General features: G+C 45.9%; 1 protein-coding gene across 2 annotated transcripts; it reads right to left on the bottom strand.

Annotated features, from left to right (window-relative positions):
- frmd8 (FERM domain containing 8) lies at positions 1 to 27,725 on the bottom strand. Of its 2 annotated transcripts, none has more exons than XM_067975600.1 (11): positions 27,573 to 27,725; positions 22,400 to 22,481; positions 21,421 to 21,588; positions 15,662 to 15,763; positions 12,984 to 13,042; positions 11,950 to 12,116; positions 11,519 to 11,701; positions 9,385 to 9,508; positions 7,043 to 7,192; positions 3,996 to 4,185; positions 1 to 1,971 (listed from the first exon to the last, which is right to left on the bottom strand). In XM_067975600.1, the coding sequence occupies exons 2-11, from the start codon at positions 22,479 to 22,481 to the stop codon at positions 1,853 to 1,855; spliced, it is 1,344 nt and encodes a 447-aa protein (XP_067831701.1). In that variant the 5' UTR covers positions 27,573 to 27,725; the 3' UTR covers positions 1 to 1,852. The 2 variants fall into 2 exon arrangements, with proteins under 2 accessions (XP_067831701.1, XP_067831700.1); XM_067975599.1 differs by having other exon boundaries at positions 11,483 to 11,701; positions 27,573 to 27,724.

Raw genomic sequence — 27,725 nt, 5'->3', positions numbered from 1 at the left:
AAGGGAAAAAAAATGTTTTATTCACATTAGTAGAAAGACATCATACGGATATCGCAAATCTACGAAACGTTGTGCATTAACAATGAGTAGGAGCAACTACATCAAAATTGTTTATTCAAATAAAGCAGTTTAACCACAGAAAAAAAAGAAAGTGAAAATCTCCTAAACTCACTATCATTCTGGAATCAGTTACCTTATGTAGTGCAATTAGAAACAGAAAAAGGCGCACGAACCCAGCAGCTTCCTTTGGCCATGAATTCATTTCAGTGCAGTCTCGAACTTCCATTCATTTAGATTTTTTTTCCAGGAAGAGAGAGACAGAGAGAGAGAGAGAAAAAGACACAACTCCTTACGCAGTTGAGTTTAAAAGCAATGAAGGCACTGTGTTAGGAATGTAATATATTTTGTTCGGACTGAAATAATGACCTTTAACCCTCCCCAGCCCCCACTAAACTCTTAGGCCTTGGAATGACATTACCTTTTAAAGCTCTTAGTGTCTGATTAAATAGCAGAGGCAGGAATTTTATACAAACCTGTTCTACGTTCGCAGACCCTATGGTGTCATTTCAAGGCCTTGATACTTTTTTCTAAGTGGCGCGGGAAAAGCTTTCAATTGAGTCGCACAGAACGGGAAGGGATCCCATCTCCGTGCCAGAAGCATCGTTGCCATTTACGAATTAAATCGCGACTTAAGAATGCCGCCCGGGCTCTGATCAAACCCTGCATGTCGATGTGAACGGGAAAGCGGCGAACAAGCTCACCCTTTAACATCACTTGCTGTCACCACTGCAGAGGAAGCAGAAACCAATCAGGAATGTAATGAAGCATTTAAAGCTCATCAACGAGAAGCTACTATCTTTTCACATTCATTAGAAGCTAATTGCAATATTTAGGGTGCGTTTCTGTTGCATGTAAAGCTTCCTTCTTCACTGTCCCCCCTCCCCCTCCCACCCCGCCTCAACCCCGTAGGCATCCAGGACAGATATAGCACATTCTACAGATAAAAAGACCATAGAAGGTGGGAAATATGGGAAATAAAAGCAGATGCTGAAAATAAATAGCAGGTCTGTCAGCAGCCAGAGGGGAAAAAAAAAGTTTAAAATTTCAGATTCTGGTGACGTCCCATCCAAAATGTCAAACCATCTTTTCGCTTTCCACAGGTTGACCAACATGCTGCATTTTCTACTTTCGCTCCAGCTGCAGGTTACACGCAGAGGTAAAGCTCCCCCCCTACTCTGCCTCAACTACTCACTTTACCCCACACTCAAGAACAGCGTCCCCTCTATCGCACCAGCGCGGCCACCTGCGAGTCATGCGGTCAGACAGACTGTCGTTTCAGGGCCAGATTGGGTGCAGTTTTGGCGATGAGACCACCCTAAATTAATTTTGCACAGGACACTCGCAGCCAGCACAGCGAGGAGGCCATCACCCAGTCAGACTGGGCTGGATTTCTCCTAGAAATGAAAAGACAGGGTTTATCCCACTGCACTGTATAATTGCTACATTTCTACAATCGAGTTCATTTTTTTTTAAATAAACAAAAAAAAGATATATATATATATATATTTTCCATGATTCCTGTAAGACTCCGGGGTTCAACACTGGGTAATTGGGATCTCTGAATAACTGTGGCATCTTGTTTCATGGACCCTCCTGGAAATGCTGGTTTACAAACAAAGCAGTAGGTATGCTGTGTAATAATTCAATCTCTGCAAACACTCCTCAATCCACAACATTTTTTGGGCTGTTGGCAATTTCCTTGCTTTTCTCCCCCCCCACCCCCCTCCCCCCTCCCACCCAGTCCTCTTTGGGAATTATTTCTTTGTGGAAATGTCCGTTTCGATGGATTGTCTCAGCCCTGCTCCAGTGTCTCTGTGACTTCCACGGCGCTGTAAGCAGCTGGACCCTGGGACAGCTGCCGAGTGAAGAACGACGCTGCTCTCTTGGGCTTCACACGTTTGATTTCTTTACCTGGAAGTGGAAAAAAAAATCATCAAAAAAAAGAGACTTGCATTTATATAGCCCCTTTCACGACCTCAGCACATCCCAAAGCGCTTTACAGCCAATGAAGTACTTTTTGAAGTGTGGTCACTGTTGTAATGTAGGGAAACGCGGCAGCCAATTTGCACACAGCAAGATCCCACAAACAGCAATGTGATGACCAGATAACCTGTTTTAGTGATGTTGGTTGAGGGATAAATATTGGCGAACACCCCTGCTCCTTTTTCAAAATAGTGGCCATGGGATCTTTAACATCTACCTGATCGGGCACACGGGGCCCTCGGTTTAACGTCTCATCCGAAAGACGGCACCTCCGACAGTGCAGCACTCCCTCAGTACTGCACTGGGAGTGTCGGCCTGGGTTATGGGGCTCGAGTCTCTGGAGTGGGACTTGAACCCACAACCTTCTGACTCAGGAGAGAGTGCTACCCACTGAGCCACAACTGACACCTAAGATCGATATGGAGTACTCGGCTCCAGCATCATGAATACTGAGCCAGGGTTACACCTGGAAAAGGGTGGGGGTGAGGGGTTAATGTCAGAGGTCTGCAAGCTACCAGTGCAATCACTTAAATGCTGTAGGACCTGTTAAGTAAACTGAATTAATGGAGTACCCTTTCCTGCAAGTAGAGGGAGCTTTTAAATACAGCTTACAGAGGTCCTTTAATAGCAGCAATCTGGCACTGCACAACTACCAGACAGATCCTTGTAAATGAATAAGGCCCTTTCCACACTTGTTTTCCCTGATGACTGACAACACTGACTCTGCAGTCAGATCAGGCAGTGTCTCCATTTGTAAAGTCAACATGGCTGTGGTTATTGCCCCTCCTGAAATGTTCTTTTCCTCTTCCTCCTAATGCACTATCCTTCACCCTCTCCCTCCTCGCTGAGTTGAAGTAAAGACTCGTCGTACCATAGCTACTCATTAATTCCCAGGGATTCCTTACCTCCCTCCGATCCCTCCAAAAATCTATAGGCTTTTAAAACCCAAACTCACCTAACCACTACTTCCTGATTTACTTTGTCTTTTCACCTATTCTTTCCACTCTCGGTGGTGTCCTGCACTATGGGCATTGGCCCTTCATCTCAGTTCGGAAAATAAACAATTATGCTTTTACCCAGCACCGGCCCACGATGCTGAAATATCCACTGGCAGAGAATTCTCTCCTAACCAACGGCAGCACTGGGCCTTTGCCACAGTCTGAAGGTAACCCTATATCCAGATTACGCACTTAATGAACAAAAGTACAGGAGTCGTCTTGTTGGACTCAAAGGGACTTTAATATGGACTACGATTGAGAAATCTAACACTGAATTAACAGTCAGCCGAAAATAGGCTGCCACGGAGGTCACAAGGTCTTGCCACTGTACTCTCCCTTCTGACAGCTCCTGCCTGTAACTCAACTTTGTTAGCCCTAATTCATTGCTTATCTTACTCAGAGGTCAATGAATGATTACATTTTATTTAGTCTCAAGTGTCTTGTGGGGTTCTGTTGTACTTTATTTTCTACAAAAACATTTATGGGGGTTAAATCTCCTCTGGCTGCTTGCAGATTAACGAGTCGGTGTAAATTCTGCTGGGTGGTATTTTGATGCAATCGTCCCATTTGCACTGCCTGGATCGGAGAACTGTTTTACAATGCAGCAGCACCACCTGATGTCGGGAAATGGTAGGACAGAAACAAATCCATGCACCGCAAACCATGGGTTTTCCACACACTCAGGGTCTACCTGGGAGCATCCCAACATTTGCAGGAGGTCCCCCGTGGCATCTCCAGCATTTTCAGGGGATCCCGGAGATAGCCAACATTTGTAGAGGGTAATACCATGGACCTGCTTTATCAACACACTGCAAGATTGACCATGCTCAGGGTCAGGCTTCTTGACAAATTAGTGTGTGACCCTGGTCCATGACTTGTACCCACCGACTCTCCAATAACTGTTCAGTGTCGACGACAGCCAATATTCAAAAAGGTAGTCAGCAGGCCACCTACCCTCCTCCACGTAGTCGATGGTTGAAAGTTGCTGGATCCGATTGCACACGACGCTGTTCTGCCGCTTCAGTTTGCCGCGTTGCTCCTTCGGTCTCGGCGGTCTTGCAACGACGGCGTCCTGCGCCGGCGGCGTCTCGGAGGTGGTGTTGAAGTCGATGCAGTACTCGATCATCCCACTCATCAGTTCCGCCTGCACACACACACACACACGCACAAAGTATTTATTTCAAAGCATCACTCCCCCACCCCACTCTGAAGCAGCCGCACTTCCGTGGCCACTGGTTGCCCGACTACATGTGCGAGTCTAAACAGCGAGTGGCGGCAGGCTATTCAACTGTGGGTGGAATCGTAGCCTATCCCGATCTTACCTGATGGCCACAAAATCTCAGTCCAGCAGGGATCACCAGTTAGCAATCCAGAGCAGGACCCCTGGCTGATTTGGCCCTCCTTTGCCCAGGGAAAGTGAGGTCCATTGGTATCCTAACTGCTGGTCTGCCTGAGATCAGCTAACTCAGCACAGACTAGGGATTGAGCCTGGGATTTTCCTGGCCCTGTTCAACACCAGGCCATGCCTTCACCTTACTTGGCTATTCTGGAAGCTTTTGGGCACTGGTTCTTCCCACCCTGTCTGTACGGCATATAAACAGTGTGAAAACATTGAAACTTTACAATTTCAAAGTTGTTGGTCCACATATTTTAAGATAATTACAGGTTTCTATTTAGCTGGATTAATGTCAAAATATTCTCTTGCATTTAACGACATTTCAATGATTATTCTTCCTCCTCCTCAACAATTAAATCTTTTAAAATCTTCACTCCTTTTAAAAGACAAGAAAATACACAAAAGGCTGGAAACCTGAACTAGAAACAGGAAATGCTGCAAACACACAGCAGGTCAATCAGCCTTGGAGAGAGAAAAGACAGGTTAATGTTGCAGGTGGAGACAGGATTGCCAGGTCCAAAAGCAGACAGATGGCAGTGCTGGTGGGCGAGGGGCACGGGTTCGAAAGCAATGTTTAAATATATTAAAAGGCAAATTATTTCTATCACCTGGCCTCAAAATCCAACTGGTATAAGGGGATATATTTATTTCAATTCTCTGTCTCTCAACATCTTGATGTGGAGATGCCAGTGATGGACTGGGGTTGACAATTGTAAACAATTTTACAACACCAAGCTTGTGAATTTAAAATAAAATTGCTGGACTATAACTTGGTGTTGTAAAATTGTTTACAATTCTCAACATCTTAGTTTCTTCCCCCTTGGCAGCTGTGGGAGATCTAGACCGAGTGCCTTGGACATTACTCCCAATACACAGAATGTACAGCACAGAAACAGGCCATTCGGCCCAACAGATCGATGCTGGTGTTTATGCTCCATATGAGCCTCCTCTCACTCTACTTCATCTCACCCCATCAGCATATCCTTCTATTCCTTTCTCCCTCGTGTGCTTCTCTATCTTCCCCTTAAATGCATCTATGTTATTCGCCTCAACTACTCCATGTGGGAGCGAGTTCCACATTCTCACCACTCTCTGGGTAAAGAAGTTTCTCCTGAATTCCCTATTGGATTTATTAGTGGCCATCTTATATTTATGGCCCCTAGTTTTGGTCTCCCCCACATCTTCTCTACATCTAATACTTATATTAGGTTCTGTGCGTGGAAATATGCCCTTGGTTCCCAGTGATAAGTACTTATTGGGACTCTTGCTTCCAGGACTGGCTCCTCCTCTCCTGGGTGATGGTGCTGAACTTCATTTCAAAGGCCCGGTGGCTTTGCAGCTGTTGAATCATTGTGAATCAGCCCAACCTCCTGATATCTTCCTTTAAATCTGGACTTTCACAGCCCAGTTTACATTAAAAATAAAAAAAGGGCCGTCAGGCTAAAAGCCGGGTAAGTGCAAACCTGCGACGCAGACCTTCAGCAAGTTAACAGGCCACTTCACCGGTATCAGGTTTATGAGAGAAGAGGGTTTAGTTTCCTCTGAAAGTGCGTTGGTTAACATGTGAAGTTTAAAATGTGCACCATTTAAAGTGCTTATTCTAAAACTGATTAACGTCAGGCAAAGTAACGGCGTGTGACTGCGTTAGTCAGTGTTTTATCAGAGGAATTTAAACCCCAATTTGTTTGCACTCTGGAAAAATATTCTGTCATTGGATTCAAAAGGAGATGGCAACCCCCAGAGATAACAGTAGTGAACTGTAAAGGCAATGGAGTTGGAGGCAGTTCTGAGAACAGGTTAAGGAGGCACCAACTTTCAGGGCCAGTATGCTGAAATGTCATCTTGCCACCGGGGCATCCTAAACCCCCTTGCCCCTCTCTTGCCCTAGGGGGACATCCCTTCTCTTCCTGGTCCTTACCCCACAAGGGGCACCCTTTGAATTCCCTCCACAGGGAGATGGACACATTGCATTATTGAGAGGGTGAGGTGAAGAGGGGTATCCTCCATGGAGCGAGTCTATTGCTACCAGTGACAGCGGTCCTTTTGATCAACCTGAAAGCAGACCCCTTACCCTCCATTACAGTATCCAACACTTCCTTGAAACACACCTGCAAGAGGAAGTCAAGTTGCTGTCCTTGAATTACCAAGCAAACATTAAGACCATCCAGTAGATTAAGATCTACCGCCAATACCTACGGTCAGCACATATTACAAGACTTAAAATCACTCTCCATTTAATAACGAGGCAGTGACTAGATAAGAGAACTGGCCATACATTTCAAAAACATAAAAGTATATGGGGAAAGTACAGAGAAATGGGATTAGATTAGATGGCTCCCCTTCAACGCTGGCACAAGAGCAATGGGCCGAATGGCCTCCTTCTGTGTTGTAATATCTGATTCTATATGATGTTCTAAACTCGAGCTCCCAGTAAATAAACAATACTACCTGTCGAGTTCACAAGGAGCTCACGCTTGCTTCTTAAAATGAGAGCAGACACTACAGCAGCACACAACCGGCAAAAGGCTCTGAAAATGCTTCTTGTTTATAAGCTCTAGAGACACCATGACTATTTTAAACGAGAACGCTGCCACCTTCTCAGTACCTGTTTGGAATAGATCTTCAAAAGCTTATTCACAACAGCTCCTCCCTCCTCTCCATCAAATTCCAGCCACAAGATGCCTTCGCTGTCCTCATCCTCCGAGGATGTGTATTCCCACGAGAGCTCATGAAAACACAGAGCCAAGAGCACACACTGAAAGAGTGAAAATGAAGACTTGGTATTGATTACTCTCTCTATTGATCAGCATCAATCAATATTTACATTTACATTACCCCAGGACCACCCCGGAAAGCTTTGAGGGCCTTATATGCCAATTTTCTCCCCTCCTCTCCTGAAGGCACCGACTCTCCCTGGAAACAGTTCCATTAGCACTGGGATCCCTCCAACCGGCCACTGTGCAAACATGAATCTTGACAACAAGTGTCAGCGCAGCATTTGGTCGCTACAGCCAAGCCCAATTCTGCCTTCAGTCAACATCTGCACATGTGGACTTCCAGCAGACGTCACTGGATACAGATCAGGAGCACGAACTCTGACTGATTTCACCCCCCCACCCTCTGTCGACCAGGAGTGCTGAGCCTATCTGTAGCTTTCAACTACCTAACTCAGCATATATTGGGGCATCAAACCAAGGTCCTTCCTAGTCTGTATAGCTTAGTATTACACTAGGCAATACCTCCGCCCACTAGGCTATGAGACAAGCAGTAGAATCAGAACGGTTACACCACAGAAGGCAGCCATTCGGCCAGTCGACCCCATGCCGGCTCACTGCAAGAGCAATCCAGTTAGTCCCACTCCCCTGCCCCTTCCCCGTAGCCCTGCAAATTTTTTTCTCCAATTGAAAGTCACAATTGAATCCACCTCCACCACCCTTTCAGGCAGCGCATTCCAGATCATAATCACTCGCTGCATAAAAAAGTTTTTCCTCATGTCGCCTTTGGTTCTTTTGCCAATCACCTTCAATCTATGTCCTCAGGTTTTCAAAATCACGAGTATAGATAGAAAGAAGCTGATTCCGTTGGCAGAAGTGTCGAGAACCAATCAAATTTCCTCTCAACCTTCTCTGCTCTAAGGGGGAGAGCAACCCCAGCTTCTCCAGTCTCTCCAGACAAATGAAGTACATGAGAAACTTTAACGGAAGTGGGATCCAGGTTTGAACTGTTGCTTTAACATATTTCACTGCACCCCACCATAAGCCCCAACACAGTTTTTCCACCACCCTCTATTTGGCAATGGATTACACCAAAAACTGCATCTTATTTCAAGGCTAGGGGTGGGTGGGGGCAGAAGGAAAAATGAATAGCAAATACTATTCCCATAAAAAGTTAAAGAATGTCAATATTAGGGAAACACCACTTATAAGCAATTCTTTTATCCTTCTACACTGTCCCATCAAATACTCCCGGGGCAGGTACAGCATGGGTTAGATTGGCACCCCATCCACCACCCTAAACATACACTCCCTTCACCACCGGCGCACTGTGGCTGCAGTGTGTACCATCCATAGGATGGACTGCAGCAACTCGCCAAGGTTTCTTCGACAGCACCTCCCAAACCCGCGACCTCTACCACCTAGAAGGACAAGGGCAGCAGGCACACAGGAACACCACCACCTGCACGTTCCCCTCCAAGTCACACCATCCCGACTTGGAAATATATCGCCGTTCCTTCATCGTCGCTGGGTCAAAATCCTGGAACTCCCTTCCTAACGGCACTTTGGGAGAACCTTCACCACACGGACTGCAGCGGTTCAAGGAGGTGACTCACCATCACCTTCTCAAGGGCAATTAGGGATGGGCAATAAATGCCGGCCTCGCCAGCGAGACCCACATCCCATGAGCTAATAAAAAGAGAGTAAAGCTCCCTCTACACTGTCCCATCAAACACTCCCAGGGCAGGTACAGCACGGGTTAGATACAGAGTAAAGCTCCCTCTACACTGTCCCGTCAAACACTCCCAGGGCAGGTACAGCACGGGTTAGATACAGAGTAAAGCTCCCTCTACACTGTCCCATCAAACACTCCCAGGGCAGGTACGGCACCATCATTAAGCTCAATCTGCATTGTCCCAGCAACATGCCTCAACCCCAACCTCAACAGTATCGGCAGTGCAGCAGTGCAATATTTGCATTTCTCACACTGGCTATGCCCTTGTGGCAGCAGGGTGTGATTGACTAATTAATTATCGGCAATTTTATGTCTAAATTTGTTCCTATTAGAAATTTTAGTGATATTAGCCTGGGTGGATTGGATCACATGGCACTGAGGCAAGTGGACCATTTCTGAGGTGACACCATAGTGCCCCATGTCTATTTCTTTCCCCCCCCCCACCCCCCGAAACAGTAGGGTGACAATTCAAACTGCTGGAATAACACTAAATGTTACCTTTTCCTTACAGTCCATGACAGACACACCCTCCAGGCTGATTGCTATGGTTACCAGCTTTCGCCCATTCCGCTGCAGAAAGTTCTGCACAGGTTTGTCAATCTCCCCTGTGAACATTGCAGAGCTGAAACCACAAGAGTCAAAGGGTAAGAGCAGTGCAGGGCAACGGAGCAAACCACTTACACACCATTAGAACTCCAGCCAAAGCACACGCAGAGCCCCACGAGGATTCGGGAACTACTGGGACCCCAGAAATACGTGAAGGCAGGCAACCAGTCAAGGACAAATAATGCAGGGTATACTATTCTCCTCTTAGAGGGAAGGTGCCAAACTTTGAAAGCCACAGTACTTATAATGTAGCCCAAGGCCCCTTACCCATGTCAATCAGACTTGCTAGTCCATGTGTCCCTATTCACAGCCTGACCAGCTATCAGCTGTTGCCTCTTATCTAGCTTTCCAATAACTAATAGCAAAGGAATGCTACTGGGAGGCTGGGATACCCCTGCATCCATAGGGGAAACACAAAGAGGCCTGGTAACTCCCCAATCTTGCCAGAGGGAGCTGTGGGCAGACCTCTGTCACATCATTGCATAATATAGCATGTTGGAGCATCTGAAAAGGGACCTGCAGCAAGGCACTGCGGCCCTTAATAAAAGGTTAGTAACACTGGTTTAAATCCTGCTCTAAGGGAGACACAACTAAAAGCGCAGGGAATCCAGAATTTTACTCTATTTACCTCGGGAGAAGGTATAATTGGCAGGAAGCCATTTGCGGAACTTTTCCTCAGGATGAAATGGCCGGGGCTTCAACATACAGTTGGAGGCCATGTGGGGGTAGTCGAGGTACTAGAGGGACTAAGTGGGCCTTTCCTCATCCTTGACTTTCTCTTACATTCTCATGTGACCACAATAGAGTGCGCGTGTGGCCTGTGGAAGGGACAGGATTGACCGATTGCTCCAAGTTCTCATTCCTTCAAGGAATGGGACTGGTATCTGAAAGACTGAGCTGTATTCCGCAATCTATGTTCTCTTCCCGAGAGAAAGAGAGAAAGAGGAGAAAGAAGAGAAAGGAGAAAGAAGAGAGAGAAAGGAGAAAGAAAGGAGAGAAAGGAGAAAGAAAGGAGAGAAAGGAGAAAGAAAGGAGAGAAAGGAGAAAGAAAGGAGAGAAAGGAGAAAGAAAGGAGAGAAAGGAGAAAGAAAGGAGAGAAAGGAGAAAGAAAGGAGAGAAAGGAGAAAGAAAGGAGAGAAAGGAGAAAGAAAGGAGAGAAAGGAGAAAGAAAGGAGAGAAAGGAGAAAGAAAGGAGAGAAAGGAGAAAGAAAGGAGAGAAAGGAGAAAGAAAGGAGAGAAAGGAGAGAAAGGAGAGAAAGGAAGAAAGAAAGAAAGAAAGAGAGAGAAAGAAAGAAAGAGAGAGAAAGAAAGGAGACTGAGACTGGGAATTTGATTTTGTGCTGCATCACTATGAAGCATAACTTTCTGTATACTCACTGCCCCACATTAAGTAGATGAGATGGCATCAGCAATTCAACCATAACCTCACTTTTCAAATTATAAAATATTTTCTCCTCTCCTGACTCATGCTTCAGTGCAGCTGCACAGGCTCCAACCACCAGCAGGAATGGGGTAACTTGCTCAAGGGGACAGTCTGCATGTCTGAGCCAAGACAGCAAGGGTTGGTGGGCTAATTGATAATGGAGGGCAACACCGCCAAGTCCAACCCTGACCTCACCCAATGTCGTGCACGCTCACCAGGAAGGGCCCTGGTTTCCCCCTCCTCCCTGACACCAATACTGCCATAGTCAAGATCAGCTAATTGAGCATAGACCAGCATCCGGCTATCAAGACACATCCACCTGGAACTTGGATCCCATTATAGGTTCATACTGGGCCCCTACAGGAGGGTGGAGATATTCCATTCGTCCTGGGCTAGGGCAGAGATGATTGTTAACAAACCATCCCACTCTCTTCCATCATTCCCATTGCTATTGGTCAGTGGTTTACCAATCAGTTGCAGTGATTTTGATCTCACAACCCTTTTAAATTCTTTACACTCTCAGTTTTGATTTTCTCTCATTAGGACCGCTCCCCGCCCACATCTTACGCATAGTACTGCAGCAGGTGACACTTTTGCAGATACCCCCTGTAGTGCAGCTTCAGTGCCTCCGACTCTTCACAGGCTGCATCGTCCACCAGCTGCCTGTAGGCCTCCAGAAGACCCTCTTCGTAGCCGCGCTGCTTGGCTCCTCGGGGTCGGAACGCTGCCAGGAACCCGCCGTGCTTCTTGCACAGGTGAGTGGGGAGGAACGAGTCAAGTTTCTCCCTGAAAACGTTTCACAGAACAGGTTAACCCAGGGGGACCTGCTAATGGCTCAGTCAGTCTTGAATTTATTAAAAAGGTTCAATTACCTTATTACACCTCATGTCAAAACATTTCAAAAGTACTTTGCACAGGGAGTGCAATTAATGAAAGCAAAATGTAAATGCATTTCCAACTGAGTTTTATAATTTTTTGAAAGACAGGACTTGACTCTGCTCTGCCTGCTGCTTTAGCATCGACGTTACCCTCACCTGAGGAATGCCTGATTGTGCTGATCCTGGTCGAAGGGGCCGAGCTCGATTCGACAAGCGAGGGCACCCAGTTGGTGGCAATCCTCTAGGTCGTAGGGGTACCGGCCCTCCAGAATATTAAATTTGGCCTCTTCGTACAACAATCGAAGGATACCCTCATCCTCAATCTGAAATTTCAACAAGCAAGCGTTCACCCCTCAATCTGTTTAACCAGGAAAATCCAAAAGCAAAAATACCGCGGACGCTGGGAATCTGAAATAAAAACAGAAAACGCTGGAAATACTCAGCAAGTCAGGCAGCATCCGCGGAGAAAGAAACAGAGTTAACGTTTCAGGTTGATGACCGAAACCCAGTTCCGACGAAGGGTCATCGGCCTGAAACTTTAACTCTGTTTCTTTCTCCGCGGATGCTGCCTGACTTGCTGAGTGTTTCCAACATTTTCAGTTTTTATTTGTTTAAACCAGGAACTTGGTTGTGGAGGGAATGGAGAGGAGAAAGAGAAGGGAATGCTTTTAAAACACAGGCATTGTGACAATTTGACCCACAGAATCTTTATCAGCAATTAGTAGCGAGACTGGCACTGATGCTTACTAGGAGGGAGATAGTACTCATAAAAGCCGTTTTACATTATTTAAAAAAATAATTGCAACCTCAGGAATGTAATAACCCTTGGATATATTCCATTCCAGGTCTCTAACATTGCTGGTCGCCAGTGTGTAATTGATTCCAAATGTAGGGGGCTTACTCCCTATGTTTATTTTACAGGAGGTGATCTTAAGTTGACAGTACATTCATATAGCATTGTAGACTGAAACGTGGCTATAGGTTCCAAATAGGTTGGAGGGTTTGCACTGAATGTAGCCAACAGAAGGGAGATCACGCTATATATTACACCATCCCCCCCCCTCCTTTATCATGGGCCTCTACAAAGCAGCTACAGCTTCTAGCCGAACGCCCTAGGTTATGTGGCTTCAGTTATTACTGAGACTATGAAATCACAGCGTCCAGGATACAAAAGTTGTGTCAGAACCCACCTGTAACTCCTTGCCTTTGGGGAAGAACACATTCTTCCGATACTGCAGTGATGGTTCATCTGTCAGAGACAGAGATTATTAAAACAGAAATTGAACTAGCGATAAGACACGGCCAAGGCATCATCACCTCGCCCAGGTGGACGTGTTTCACGGCCGAGCCAAGACCATTTGGTGGCGAGGGGGAGGCCCCTAATAGTGAGCTCGATCGTGTCCTCAGCCAACATCCACACACCCATCAACAGTCACTGTCCAGCCACGAACCCTGGCTGATATCTCCCTTTCCTAGCTCAAAAAGGTGCCAAGACCAATGTAGCGTCACCCAGGCTGAGGTCAGTTAACTCTGCTCAGGCCAAGGAATAAATCAGGGACTTTCGTAGTCCGTTTGCCTCAGCTCCACACAGGATTCAACAGCCACTGGGGACAAAGATAACCAGAGGCAAAATGTCTTTACTCTTCTGTTCCAATTATTCACACACTTTGCACTCTCCGAATAAAATCATCCAGCACTGTTCTGATGCTGATTTATTCACATTAACTGCATTTCTCTTCCCTGCTCAGTATTCACACACACGCATCCAGTACACTGCACATGCCTCCCGATTTATGATGAAACAGCAATATAGAGCAATGCAGCGGAAGATTTGTCTGCAACACTACGGAGTGCTAAACCAGCACAGGCGATCGGCAATCCTTCGGGATGACTTGTAAGGTATACAGCAGCTGAAACGATGGCTGGATACAAGCACCTGGGCTTTTATAATGACGTTCCCCAACTGACTGTCCAAGGTAATTTTCCCGTCCTGTGCCCCAAACGCCCAACCTCTGTTCATTGCCTCCCAGGATACAGAACCAAGTACAAGCTCACGTGCTACCACAGACCGGCAAGGCACAACGAAAATTCAGGCTGGAGTTCCCTTAAGGAGCCAGTGGGCAATTGTACCAGCAAGACGGACAAGGAGGTCTTGGGTGCAATCCTAGTCTGTCCTGCAATTAGTCTCAGCACCCTTAGGCTAAGTGTGGGGGGGGGGGGGGGGGGGAGGGAGGAGGAAATGGAAGAAAACAATCACTCTGCAGTGAGTCCTGTTGGAAATACATGTGTTTGGACTCTGGGTCAAGAACTAAATGGAGCGCAGCTGCAAGACCTGCCAAGATCAGGGAAGCACTTTGCAGCAGACTATATACAGTGAAACTTGTATAAACAGACACTTACTGAGACCGCCAAATAACTTGCATATGGTATGTTAGCCTTTACTGTAAGGGGGTTGGAGTATTTTTTTTATTCGTTCATGGGATGTGGGCATCGCTGGCAAGGCCGGCATTTATTGCCCATTCCTAATTGCCCTTGAGAAGGTGGTGGTGAGTCGCCTTCTTGAACCGCTGCGGTCCGTGTGGTGAAGGTTCTCCCACAGTGCTGCTAGGAAGGGAGTTCCAGGATTTTAGCCCAGCGACGATGAAGGAACAGCCGATATATTTCCAAGTCAGGATGGTGTGTGACTTGGAGGGGAATGTGCAGGTGACGGTGTTCCCATGTGCCTGCTGGCCTTGCCCTTCTAGGTCGTAGAGGTCATGGGTTTGGGAGGTATAAGAGTAAGGAGGCCTTGCTGCAATTATATAGGGCTCTGGTGAGACCACACCTGGAGTACTGTGTACAGTTTGGGTCTCCTTACCCAAGGAAGGATATACTTGCCTTAGCGGGGGTGCAACAAAGGTTCACTAGATTGGTTCCTGGGATGAGAGAGCTGTCCTGTGAGGAGAGACTGACTAGAATGGGCCTAGAGTTTAGAAGAATGAGAGGTGATATTATTGAAATGTCTAAAATTCTGAGAGGGCTTGAAAGGGTAGATGCTGAGAGGTTGTTTCCCCTGGCTGGAAAGTCTAGCACTCGAGGTCATAGTCTCGGGATAAGGCTTCTGCCATTTAGGACTGAGATGAGGAGGAATTTCTTCGCTCAGAGGGTTGTGAATCTTTGGAATTCTCTACCCCAGAGGGCTGTGGATGCTCAGTCGTTGAGTATATTCAAAACTGAGATCGATGGATACTTGGACACTAAGGGAATCAAGGGACATGGGAATAAGGCAGGAAAGTGGAGAGGAGGTCAAAGATCAGCCATGATCTTATTGAATGGCGGAAGCAGGCTCAAGGGGCCGTGTGGCCTATGCCTGCGCCTGCTCCTATTTCTTGTATATTTTACCATGCATAAGAACATAAGAGGCTCTGTGAAACCACAGCCACTCGTAAATTACGAACAGCCTTCAATGCACCAAGCCCTTTTACAACTTAAAACACAGGGTACGCGCGTCAGCAGGTTTAGGGAAAGAAACACCTTTTGTGGAATGGGGAGCTCTTTACCCAGCATCCATAGCGGCAGAGAAACTGCTCTATTTCTGGGATTGAATGCTTGCACTAATGAAATTTTTTTTTCCAGTACATACAATAGACCATTTTGAAATTAAGGACACCTGCAAAAAAAAAAGAGACAGCTGATGCCAGTTCCCCAAGGAGTCCATAATTTACAGGTTTCACTGTAAAATGGGGTCAAGAGACAATTAGATGCATTTCTGGAGAGAGAAGGAATTGAAGAATATGGTGAGCAGGCGAGATTGACACTCGTTGGGTCCAACAGCCATTTCCTGTCCCTAGAAATTATCACGAAAGTTTTCGACCGGCGCAACACTCACCGTGAACGATGTCATCAGCAGAACACTTGGTGAAGCGGTAAAGGAGGTCCGGCCACTGCCTGCTGAGCTTGTACGGAAGGTGCTTCGGTTTCAGCTGCAGCTCTGTGAATAAGTAAAACATGTCAAATTAGGGGAACATTACGTGGAGAATCATGAGCGGAGAATGTTCAACATTCTGCTCTCAGTTTGTCCTTCAGTTCCTCTCGGCCCCCAAACTACTCCTCCCTGGGTTTAAGATCTCTCCACTCTTCCCAGTCGTTTGCAAATGGTTTGATTTTTCCTTCTAAAAATATTTATTCAAAAATCCACTTTCCCATCCTCTCTCTTACCACCTCCCCCCACCGAACACGATACAGTTGAGACAGGCACTGGCCGTGATTTATTTAGTTCCGTCTCTGCCATCCAATTTTCGCCCCCTTCTCTGCTGCAGGTGTAGATTCATTCTTGGGTACGGTTCAATTGGTAGCAGTCACCCTCTGTGGTCAGTCTTTGCGCTCGAGCCCGGTGAGCGTTGCCAGGCTATTCTGAAGGTGCGATTCTGTCCTCGCCCTACATCCACACTTACACTTTCCAGAAGTGATCAGAGTCGAGAGCCTTGGTTGATTGTTCCACAACCTAATCCGGGGCAGAAAGGCCGATTCTAGAGCCCCACTTGAACACTGCAGACTCAGCACGGCCCAAGGATTAAAACTCAAGCTTTTGGGCTGAATGGCTTAGTTCCACACAGTGCATGTACTGACCGAGGTTTGGGGGGTGGTGGGTGGGGAGAGAGGTCAGAGAGAAAGAGGGGCCAAAAGCAACTTCAGAAATGACCACTTAGTACTAAAAGATTTCCACCTCTTACAAAGCTTGGGACCATTTTGATCTCTGCCACATCAGAAGGAACATGCTCACACAAAGTGGTAAACATCTGGAGTAATCAGAAACACGGTCTTCCAGGGTTGGGGGGGGGTGAAGTCGACAGTTATGCTCTAAGCTGGGACAGCTGGAATACCAAGCGACAAGACTTGGTGGGCTGAATGGCCTTTTCATGTTCTTGGCTTTTCACAAGATAATTACTGATGAGAAAGGCCATTTGGCCCATCTTAGTTCGGTCATCCGTGATGATCCTAAAGTGCCCCCTCTCTCTCTCTCATTTCAGCATCCAAATGGTTCTCAAACAATCTTAGGGTTTGCAGCTCAACTACTCTATCCAGAAGCCCATTGTGTTGCTGATCACTAAGAGAAACTTTCCAATACCAGTCCTAAAGTTAATTTTACTAGTTTGAACCTGTGGCCCCTTGTCCTACGCATTACTTAATTTGAAGGACTACAGATTTACCTTTTCCATTGCCTTTACTATCTTAGATATCTCTAAGATCGCCTCTCAGAAAACTCCTTTCAAGGCTGAAAAGCCTGGATCTCTCCAATCTTTCCTCATAACTCAGCCCTCCAAATCTTTGCGGCTGCTCTTCACCGTGCTGCAATGCTTCTATGTCTATGGTCAGAACGGACGCAGTAATTTTTACTGTTCCCGTGCACCATAGGCCTAATGTTAGCATTTGACAGTACCGGTACCTCCACAATCATCTAACCTCCTTTACTGAACTTCTAAAGCCTACATTTCCCTTCGGAAAAGCTGTCTGTCTTGGTACTAATACGTACAGGAGAAACGTGGGTCTCAGTTACTCAGGGGGCTGTTCAGAACCGATTGTATGTGGAGACTCAGACAGTGAGGCCATGGTTACCGTATCAGTGTGTGAAATTAGACTTCACTCCAGCCAAGTAACCAGAGATGCACCTTAAGTGGCTAACAAAACACTTCAACCCTATTAATGACAAGAACGTAATCTTCAAAATCATGGGAAAATGAGATCTTACGTTACAGCCGGAAGGCCTTGGCAATGTCTTTTTGGCGCCTGTCGCACGATGATTTTGAAAGAAAGACGCACAATGCTGTCATTGTGCACAGCCAAATCCATGGTATTTAAGCGTCTGTGGGTGTAGTCATTTTGGACACTGAAACCCTGAGGGTGCATTATTTTATGTGAGATTTGTTCACAACCAAGAAATTTAGTATTCAGCATATTTACACAGATCAGGCTTGAGAGGAGCCTTCCTGTCATTTGTTTCGTTCCCTATAATAATACTTCCATTTATAGATCACATTTCATATGACTCAATGATTCAAACAATTATTTTTTTTGAACTGCAGTGACTGTTAAAGAGGCAAATGCAGGGCAGTAATTCTGTGCCAGCAACACCCCACAAACAGTAATGCAATGAATGACTGGATAATGTGTTTCTTTAGTGTTGTTGATCGAGGGAGCAACATTGGCCGAGGCGTCAGAACTCCCTGGAACAGACTTGGTTTAATATTTCATCGCAAGGATGAATCACAGAGTTTGATTCTATTACCTAGAAATATAACCTTAGAAGTTTACAACATGGAAACAGGCCCTTCGGCCCAACATGTCCATGTCGCCCAGTTTATACCACTAAGCTAGTCCCAATTGCCTGCACTTGGCCCATATCCCTCTATACCCTTCTTAACCATGTAACTATCCAAATGCTTTTTAAAAGACAAAATTGTACCCACCTCTACTACTGCCTCTGGCAGCTCGTTCCAGACACTCACCACCCTTTGAGTGAAAAAATTGCCCCTCTGGACCCTTTTGTATCTCTCCCCTCTCACCTTAAATCTATGCTCCCTTGTTATGGACTCCCCTACCTTTGGGAAAAGATTTTGACTATCTACCTTATCTATGCCCCTCATTATTTTATAGACTTCTATAAGATCACCCCTAAATCTCCTACTCTCCAGGGAAAAAAGTCTCAGTCTATCCAACCTCTCCCTATAAGTCAAACCATCAAGTCCCGGTAGCATCCTAGTAAATCTTTTCTGCACTCTTTCTAGTTTAATAATATCCTTTCTATAATAGGGTGACCAGAACTGTACACAGTATTCCAAGTGTGGCCTTACCAATATCTTGTACAACTTCAACAAGACATCCCAACTCCTGTATTCAATGTTCTGACCAATGAAACCAAGCATGCTGAATGCCTTCTTCACCACCCTATCCACCTGTGACTCCACTTTCAAGGAGCTATGAACCTGTACTCCTAGATCTCTTTGTTCTATAACTCTCCCCAACGCCCTACCATTAACGGAGTAGGTCATGGCCCGATTCGATCTACCAAAATGCATCACCTCACATTTATCTAAATTAAACTCCATCTGCCATTCATCGGCCCACTGGCCCAATTTATCAAGATCCCGTTGCAATCCTAGATAACCTTCTTCACTGTCCACAATGCCACCAATCTTGGTGTCATCTGCAAACTTACTAACCATGCCTCCTAAATTCTCATCCAAATCATTAATATAAATAACAAATAACAGCGGACCCAGCACTGATCCCTGAGGCACACCGCTGGTCACAGGCCTCCAGTTTGAAAAACAACCCTCTACAACCACCCTGTCTTCTGTCCAATTTTGTATCCAATTGGCTACCTCACCTTGGATCCCGTGAGATTTAACCTTATGTAACAACCTACCATGCGGTACCTTGTCAAAGGCTTTGCTGAAGTCCATGTAGACCACGTCTACTGCACAGCCCTCATCTATCTTCTTGGTTACCCCTTCAAAAAACTCAATCAAATTTGTGAGACATGATTTTCCTCTCACAAAACCATGCTGACTGTTCCTAATCAGTCCCTGCCTCTCCAAATGCCTGTAGATCCTGTCTCTCAGAATACCCTCTAACAACTTACCCACTACAGATGTCAGGCTCACCGGTCTGTAGTTCCCAGGCTTTTCCCTGCCGCCCTTCTTAAACAAAGGCATAACATTTGCTACCCTCCAATCTTCAGGCACCTCACCTGTAGCTGTCGATGATTCAAATATCTCTGCTAGGGGACCCGCAATTTCCTCCCTAATCTCCCATAACGTCCTGGGATACATTTCATCAGGTCCCGGAGATTTATCTACCTTGATGCGCGTTAAGACTTCCAGCACCTGTAATATGTACACTCCTCAAGACATCACTATTTATTTCCCCAAGTTCCCTAACATCCATGCCTTTCTCAACCGTAAATACCGATGTGAAATATTCATTCAGGATCTCACCCATCTCTTGTGGTTCCGCACATAGATGACCTTGTTGATCCTTCAGAGGCCCTACTCTCTCCCTAGTTACTCTTTTGCCCTTTATGTATTTGTAGAATCTCTGGAGAACTCGGCTGCACAGCGAGAGAAGCTCAGTGTATGGAATGCTTGAGGCATGAAGTACAAATTCCCTGCCCACACCGAATGTGTGCTATGTCCACCACCTTATAAGTTAGGGGAAAAGGTTTAGTAAAGGGGATCCATCTTAGGGACGGCAAGACTGGCCAATGGCTATACCCCATTTATACTACAGTTTCATTGCCTGCAAGGGATTGCCGGTGTTCTGAATGTGCATCATCTGCAGTGTTTTGGGGGGGGGGGGGGGGGGTGGGGGGAAGAGGAGGAAAGAGATTCAAAGCAAAGGCAATATCAAGGCAACCACAGATGCACAACATTGCGTACAGGGAGTTCTCAAAAGCTGTTTTTATGTTTCTGGCTCTGGACTATCCTCAATATCAGGTGTAGGCCAACACGGAAAAGTGGACACTACACTGTTTTTAATCGACATGGGCAAACAGAGCTCAGCCACCTGTATCCAGCCCCTCCCCACCCTGTGGAACTACACGAGCTGTCTGTACATGGTGACTGAAGGTGTGCCCTCTGCCGATGCTGCCGGCTTGCAGACAGAGAATTAAGTGCTCCCTGCAAGAGAAAGAGGCTGCACGCACCACACTGTAGTTTGCCAAATCGTGCGCTTCCAGGCTTAATCCCGATTTTGAAACCCATCTTTGAGGAGGGGGCTGAATCCTAATCACGTATATTTCAGGAGGCTGTTTTACAAAACGAAAAAAAAAATGCTTCAAAACACAGGCTGGAAGAATGACAAAATCAACAGCAATTGTGGTCAGCAAGGACCTACTGCCTAATGTCAGTAGCACGTAAACTTTGAGGATCACCTGTCTTCTGGTCACAAGGCAGGGGGAGGAGGAGAGTGGGAGATTAACCCACAAGGCCTACGTCCATTAAACACATTTGTTCTGTTTGAGTGTGACACTGATCCTTGTTCCTAATACTGGGCTGAACAGCCCGAAGAGCACGAGTCACTGCAGAGTCCGTTACAGCACAAGGCACTCACCGAGGTGAGGGACATTAGCGTTGAGGAATGGAACACTTTTCTACTTCAGGCACCCAGTGTCAGCAGCGAGCACCCCTGGGTCAGGTATAGATCCCTCAACACTGCCCCAGCAAGGTGGCTCAACCCCAACCTCAGAAAAATGGCCCCTCCACCACCCACACAACATTTTCCCCATTTCCTAGACCTGTGGTGTCTGAGTCAGATTATCAGTTTAGTACCAAATTGGGGGCTGTTCTGTGAAGTGCCTACTAAGAACTGGATTGAGACCCACCCAAAACTACTTCATCCCGTCCAGCCAGCAGATAGAGGAGGCTTTCCTCCCATCACTCTGGACTGAACTTGAAGCCAGGTGCCCAAGGTAAAAGGCCTGTGTCCAAAATACTGCAACGCACAGTCCCCGGTACTTTGCACCGAAGCATTCATTCCAATTATCTTTTTAAAATCTCTTCCAGCACTTTTTTTAAAAATGGCAAACGTATTTATTATACCACAAGCCGAGGTCCCCAATCAGCAGGGTCAAAGACTGCACAGACTCACCTAGGAATGGCGAAATGAGCCAAAACGAGAAAACCTCTTGAGCCTGATCAGGTAACTGCAGTGCTTCGCGAACAGTCCTGCCGAGCTCCCCTGCTGTGAGGGACGTCAGAGTCTCCACAGAGAGCTGAATGACTGAGTCGTTCACCAGGTAAACCAGTACCTCAGGGTCTGGGAAAAGCAGGGGGGGGAATAAAAAAGGTTAACTGAAAAACACAAATCATTTTGTTGAGAAACAAAAACACAGTCACACGATGAAAATTATGCAGGAACCTGGACTGAGAATCTTAAATACGCACACACCCGCACAGAGGTGAGATAGGCATACAAAGTTTCCTGGTTGTTTTTAACCTTGCTGCTAATAAAACTATGGTTCTGGAACAGAGATTATACTGATCGCCCCATACTACTCCTGTTTATTCTATCTCACCTGCTAAAGCATTTTCTATTTCTTAATCTTTAACTGCCAACAGCTGGTTTTATTTTATTTTATGACTGTTTAATGCAATAATGTAACTGTGCAACAGAAATAGAGTTCGATTATTTTCTCTCCCCACCGCTTCTAAAGATTCTGACCTGGTACCTTGGTCCAAGTGGCCATTTTTCACATGTACTGTGTCGGCAGGCTATTCAACTGTGGAAGTGCAACACAACCAACCCCCCCCCCCCCCCCCACACACACACTTTCCAGCCGCAGTCACTGGATAGCAATAGAGAGTAGAAACACTGGTTGATATTCCTCTCCCTTGCTCAGACACATCAGGCAACGGTGGTGCCTACTACATTCTGGCCTCACTGCTAGCTCAGTGCAGACTGGATGTTGATCCGTGAATGTGCTGGCCCCGAAACGTGCTGCATTTACCAACCGAGTCATAAGGGGAGCTAGAATCAACATTACTTTCAACAAAAGGCCCTTCCTCTCACTCTAGCACATGCATGTTAAGCAGAAACTGGTTTTGAGAGAACCGTGCAAGAGACTCACGCCTAGCCACCGACGAGGACACACTGCCCCGCTGAGAACCTCCAGACAATTCCAGCACATTTCTTGTCTCACTTGGCTCCATCTGGAACAGAAAGAAACCCGCTCAGAAACATGCTTGCATCAAAATGAGGGATTCAATACCTCACTCCCTAAAAAGGCATTAATTAGCTTCTGTTATTGTACGAAGTTAACTGTTTTGGATCTCTGCATGCACAGAATTCACTCAAGCAATGCAACTTATTGTACAGTCCCCTTCATCAACGGTTCCCATCAGACTTACTGCTCCGTGCGCCTCTGAGCCATACCTGGCTGTAAGAAACTGATTAAGCTGGGGTTCAAAGCTTACCCTTTGTTTTGTTCCCCAGGGGGGGAAAAAAAAGCTAATAGATCTACATTTTCGTCCCCCCTGTCCTCCTGCAGGGAAGTGCCCAGTCTCCATTTGCCAACTGCCCAGTGTCACTATCGAAAGCAGGGGCACACAATGTAGGGAACCCACGTCTGCCAATGCCACGTTACAACTGAGTGGCTTGCAAGCAAGATAGAAAGATAGTAAGTGCATTAGAGTGGAGACATTGGTCTCAAGTGCGGGGGGTACTTTAAACATAATGCTCGAATAGACTAAAGTCCAATTCTCCTGGAGTGATCAAAAGGTCCCATCTGCCTGTTCCAGTCAATTGAGGTGGACGTTAAAGATCCCATGGCACTGTTTGAAGACCAGTGAGTTCTACCAGTGTCCTCTTCAACATTCCTCACAACTAAAACCACCTAAAAGTAGAAACGATCTCATCGTTGTTTCTGATGCAGAATGGCTACATTTTCCTACATAACAGACCTGACACTTCCAAAAGTAACTCAACGTGCAAAGCACTTACCAATTCTGGGCATCACACTTTAGGAAGGATGTCAAGGCCTTGTAGGGGGTGTAGAAGAGATTTACCAGAATGGTACCTGGGATGAGGGACTTCAGTTATGCGGAGAGCTTGGAGAAGTTGGGGCTGTTCTCCTTCGAGCAGAGAAGGAGAAGGGGAGATTTAATAGAAATGTTCAAAATTATGAGGGGGTTTTGACAGAGTAAATAAGGAAAAACTGTTTCCAGTGGCAGATGGGTCAGTAACCACAGGACACAGATTTAAGATAATGGGCAAAGAAATCCAGGGAGGGGGGCAACAAGGAGGAAACGCAGTGAGTTGTGATGATCTGGAATGCACTGCCTGAAAGGGTGGTGGTGGATGAAGATTCAATAGTATCTTTCAAAAGAGAAGTTACTTGAAAAGGAAAGAAATTTGCAGGACTATGGGGAAAGAGCAGGGGAGTGGGACTAATTGGATAGCTCTTTCAAAGAGCCGGCACAGGCACGATGGGCCGAATGTCATCCTCCTGTGCTGTCTGATTCTATGAAACATTTGAATGCGATAAGATGCAACATTCTTCACTCTATTTAAATAGAAGTATTATTTATATTGAAACGCTGATCTTTGACCTGGAGGAAGTGAAAAGGGGGAAAATGAAAAGATAGTCTTTAGGGATTAAGAAAAAATGATAGTCAGGCCAGGTGTGAACATTCTGTGGTCTCCATTGATCAGAAAGCTTCATGTGACCAAGCTGAGATCTCACCATTACTCCAAGCACAAATCACTTCTCCTCTGCCTCCTGTTATACTATAGCTTTAAGGAAGCTTCATGATTCCTCCTTGGAATTCCCTTCCTGCAGCTTTGGGGAGATCTGATATTTTGAGTTTCCAAGTCGTCAAATGCCTCCCCTCCAACCGACCACATCAGCCTCATATTCGACGAGCGAGCAGAGCTGCTCATTTCCTAGTCATCAATCCCAGTCACGCTGGATCTATCCGTGATTCCTAAATCTCCGGCTGAGAGCTGAGTGGTTTACTGTGACGTTTAAAGAGTGTTCTTTTATGCTCTGGCGGTAGCTTACAATTGGTCTCCCTAGCCCATTCTTTCCAACAAAAGCCACTCTTTTTGAGGAGAGCAAGTCAACAAGCTGTGGCACCCTCTGCTACAGACCGTTTTGAGCTAAGTCACCCACTGGCATGTCCAGAACAAAAAAGAGAAACCTGAAGATCTTGCAGAGTCGCCCCCAAGATCTCCAGGCAGTCCTGTTTGAAAACTTAGGTTTTAAATACATTCATCCTGCTGCTGCTGAAATGCAACGTTCAGGCTCACCACCACAGATGCTGCATGTCACAGGGCAGGGAAGAGAATGAAGAACAGTAGAAATTAAAAACACCAATCATATATCAGTGCCCCAGCCTTGGAAAGGAGACAAAGACCTAAAGACAAAAGGTCTTTGACCTGAAATGTTAACTCTGTTTCTTTCTCCACAGAAGCTGCCTCACTTAGCTATACAAAACCCTGGTTAGACCGCACCTGGAGCACTGTGAGCAGTTCTGGGCACCGCACCTTCGGAAGGACATATTGGCCTTGGAGGGAGTGCAGCGTAGGTTTACTAGAATGATACCCGGACTTCAAGGGTTAAGTTACGAGGAGAGATTACACAAATTGGGGTTGTATTCTCTAGAGTTTTGAAGGTTAAGGGGTGATCTGATCGAAGTTTATAAGATATTAAGGGGAACGGATAGGGTGGATAGAGAGAAACTATTTCCGCTGGTTGGGGATTTTAGGAGTAGGGGGCACAGTCTAAAAATTAGAGCCAGACCTTTCAGGAGCGAGATTAGAAAATATTTCTACACACAAAGGGTGGTAGAAGTTTGGAACTCTCTCTTCCGCAAACGGCAATTGATACTAGCTCAATTGCTCAATTTAAATCTGAGATAGATAGCTTTTTGGCAACCAAAGGTATTAAGGGATATGGGCCAAAGGCAGGTATATGGAGTTAGATCACAGATCAGCCATGATCTTATCAAATGGCAGAGCAGGCACAAGGGGCTGATTGGCCTACTCCTGTTCCTATGTTACTTGCTGAGTTTTTCCAGCATTTTCCATTAAAATAAGTTTTAATCTTTAGGCACCAGTGAGATGCAGTGGAGAAAGAACTATTCCAAAGTGATCTATACGTGCTGCACTCACTCTTGTTCTAGTCTCTGGGCAGGTATGTCAGACAAGAGTCTATCAGATGGACCTGGGAACGTCACATCATGACACAATTGCTCGCAACAGGCAGACAATTGATGCTGAGTCCGGCACTCCTATCATGCGTTTGTCAGAACAGAAACATACTGATGCAGCTCAAACACATTTACCAGCCAAACACAGGGTTTTGCCACTCCAATAGCACACAATTGTTGGTCTCCACTGCCTTTCGCTGGATGGAGATTCATTTGTTTAAGTGCTTTTGATTGCAGATATGTAAATCTCATGGTGTTCCAGGAAAGTAAGAGTAGCTAAAGATTTGACAAACTTAACTTTAAAAAAAAGGTAACATTTGAAACGGGGGATTTTTGCTCCACTAACAGTTAACTCCACATTCTGGAGTTTTCTTCCTAACACCTCGTTAAAAGCCAGAAAATCGATTGCAGATGGTCAGATAAGCATTTTTCCAGGCAAGGATGAATCAGAGTGAGTAACCCCAATGCCAACAAAACCACAAAAGTCCTCACAGCCATAGAGCATTAGTAGTGAGCCATAAACATCTGAGAAATGTTAAATGTGCAATCACAAAAGAATTGGGACTGATCTGAAAACCTAATTTAAACACATGAAGGTAAAAGAAAATATGCCAATGCTGTAATTACACAATAGGCCAGTCACTATCTGAAGAGCAAAAAAACAGGTCAACATTTTAAGTGGATCCTTCATCACTTTTAATAAAAGGTCCCTCTGCAAAATATCAACCAGTCTTTTTTCAGATGCTGTTGTGTTTTTCCAGATTTTTTATTATAAATAAGCCCATAAACTAATTTGCCACTCAAGGGAGTGGAATGCTGCACTATGAGGTGCCGTCCTTCAGATGGGGTGTTAAAGCAATTGCCCGTTCAGGCGGATGTTAAAGCTGCTATGGCACCACTGGAAGACAATCATGGGGCTCTCCTGGTCAATCAACACCGCAAACAATTAGCTGACCCATGCAGGTTCCTTCAGTTTGTAGAATCTGGTCTGCAAAAATGGCTGCCTCATTCATCTACATACCAACAGTCATTGCACATCACAAAGTAATTCATGGTGCACAAAATTCATTGGCACGTTAGAGAAACACAAGGTACTATACAACTGCAAGTTATTGATTAAAACACAGAATCTGACAGCACATAAGGTCGCTGTTGTGCTTGTGCTGGCTCTCAAAGAGCTGTCGATGTAGTCCCATTTCCCACACCCTGTTGAAATTTTTCTTCTTCAAATATTGATCCTTTGGTGACCTTCGTTATTGACTCAGGAACCAGTGAAAGTTATTATTTTTTTTAAATAAAAAGCAAGATGCTGCAAATGCTGGAAAGCTGAAACAAAAACAACTGGAAAACACACGGGTCAGTCAGCATCTGACTCATACCCCTTATTCAGAATTGAAGAGACAAACAAGCACATTAATAGAAATGGCAAAGGGAAAAAAAAAACCCCACAAAGTATGAACAATTTCAAGTCAACAATGGACAGACGCAATAAAGAAACAAACACAGCTAAAGCAGTGGGAGGATTATGGAAAAAGCAAGAAGGTGGCAAAACATAGAAAACCTTGGTGATTAGGTTTGAAATTAAAACAGAATACTGCAGATGCTGGAAATCTGAAATAAAACACAGACAAAATAGGTTTCCAGCATCTGCTGTTTCTTTTTTAAAATTTGAACTGAAAACAGAAAGGCGGTTCTGGTCACTCGGCCACCAGCGAAAAATAGTTTTTAAAAACAACAAGAAGCAAAAGTACTGCAAATCTGAGGCAATGAAAGAGCTGGAAACACTGGTCGGTGGAGAGGACTGGCTGTCAAAGAGCCCAACAGGCTGAAAACCCGACAAGTTTCCCGCCGCATTTGCTTTTAAATCAAAAACAAACCCACCACCCACCACCACTGATAATTCTGGACACTTCGAGCTGGGATGTCCCCGCTGTGGTGAGAAGGGCCTGGTCCAGGCGCTGCTTTTCCCTGCACAGAGCGGGGAAACAGCCCCGAAGCCCGAGTGTCTTTTTTTTTTGAAGCCAATTCGACGGCTCGTCCTGAGGCAGGCGGCCTCACACACCGGCACTCGTCACCTCAAACAATACTCACGGTGCCAGGTACAGGTGCAAGGGGCCTTCGACTCGGGCCCCCCCCCCGGGGGCTCACACCGAAGCCCACCCCACACTCAGAGCCGCCGCCGCCGGCTCAATAACACCACCTTCACCCCCTCCTCCTCCTCCTCTCGTACTGGCTTCCGCGCGC

Source organism: Heptranchias perlo, chromosome 43 (genome assembly GCF_035084215.1).
Source record: "Heptranchias perlo isolate sHepPer1 chromosome 43, sHepPer1.hap1, whole genome shotgun sequence".
In the NCBI taxonomy this organism is placed as follows: Eukaryota; Metazoa; Chordata; class Chondrichthyes; order Hexanchiformes; family Hexanchidae; genus Heptranchias; species Heptranchias perlo.
The sequence above is the reverse complement of the archived record's forward strand: the minus strand, read 5'-3'. Positions and strand labels throughout refer to the sequence as shown.

What these genes read in the sequence shown, in the direction of transcription:
- frmd8 (XM_067975599.1), bottom strand. Translation starts at nt 22,481, where the DNA reads ATGGAGCCAAGTGAGACAAGAAATGTGCTGGAATTGTCTGGAGGTTCT. An exon ending in GTCCTCGTCGGTGGCTAGGC is followed by an intron (nt 21,589 to 22,399) that starts GTGAGTCTCTTG and finishes TGCTTTTCCCAG; the next exon opens with ACCCTGAGGTACTGGTTTAC. An exon ending in CACCTGCTGCAGTACTATGC is followed by an intron (nt 9,509 to 11,482) that starts GTAAGATGTGGG and finishes TTGTGGTTTCAG; the next exon opens with CTCTGCAATGTTCACAGGGG.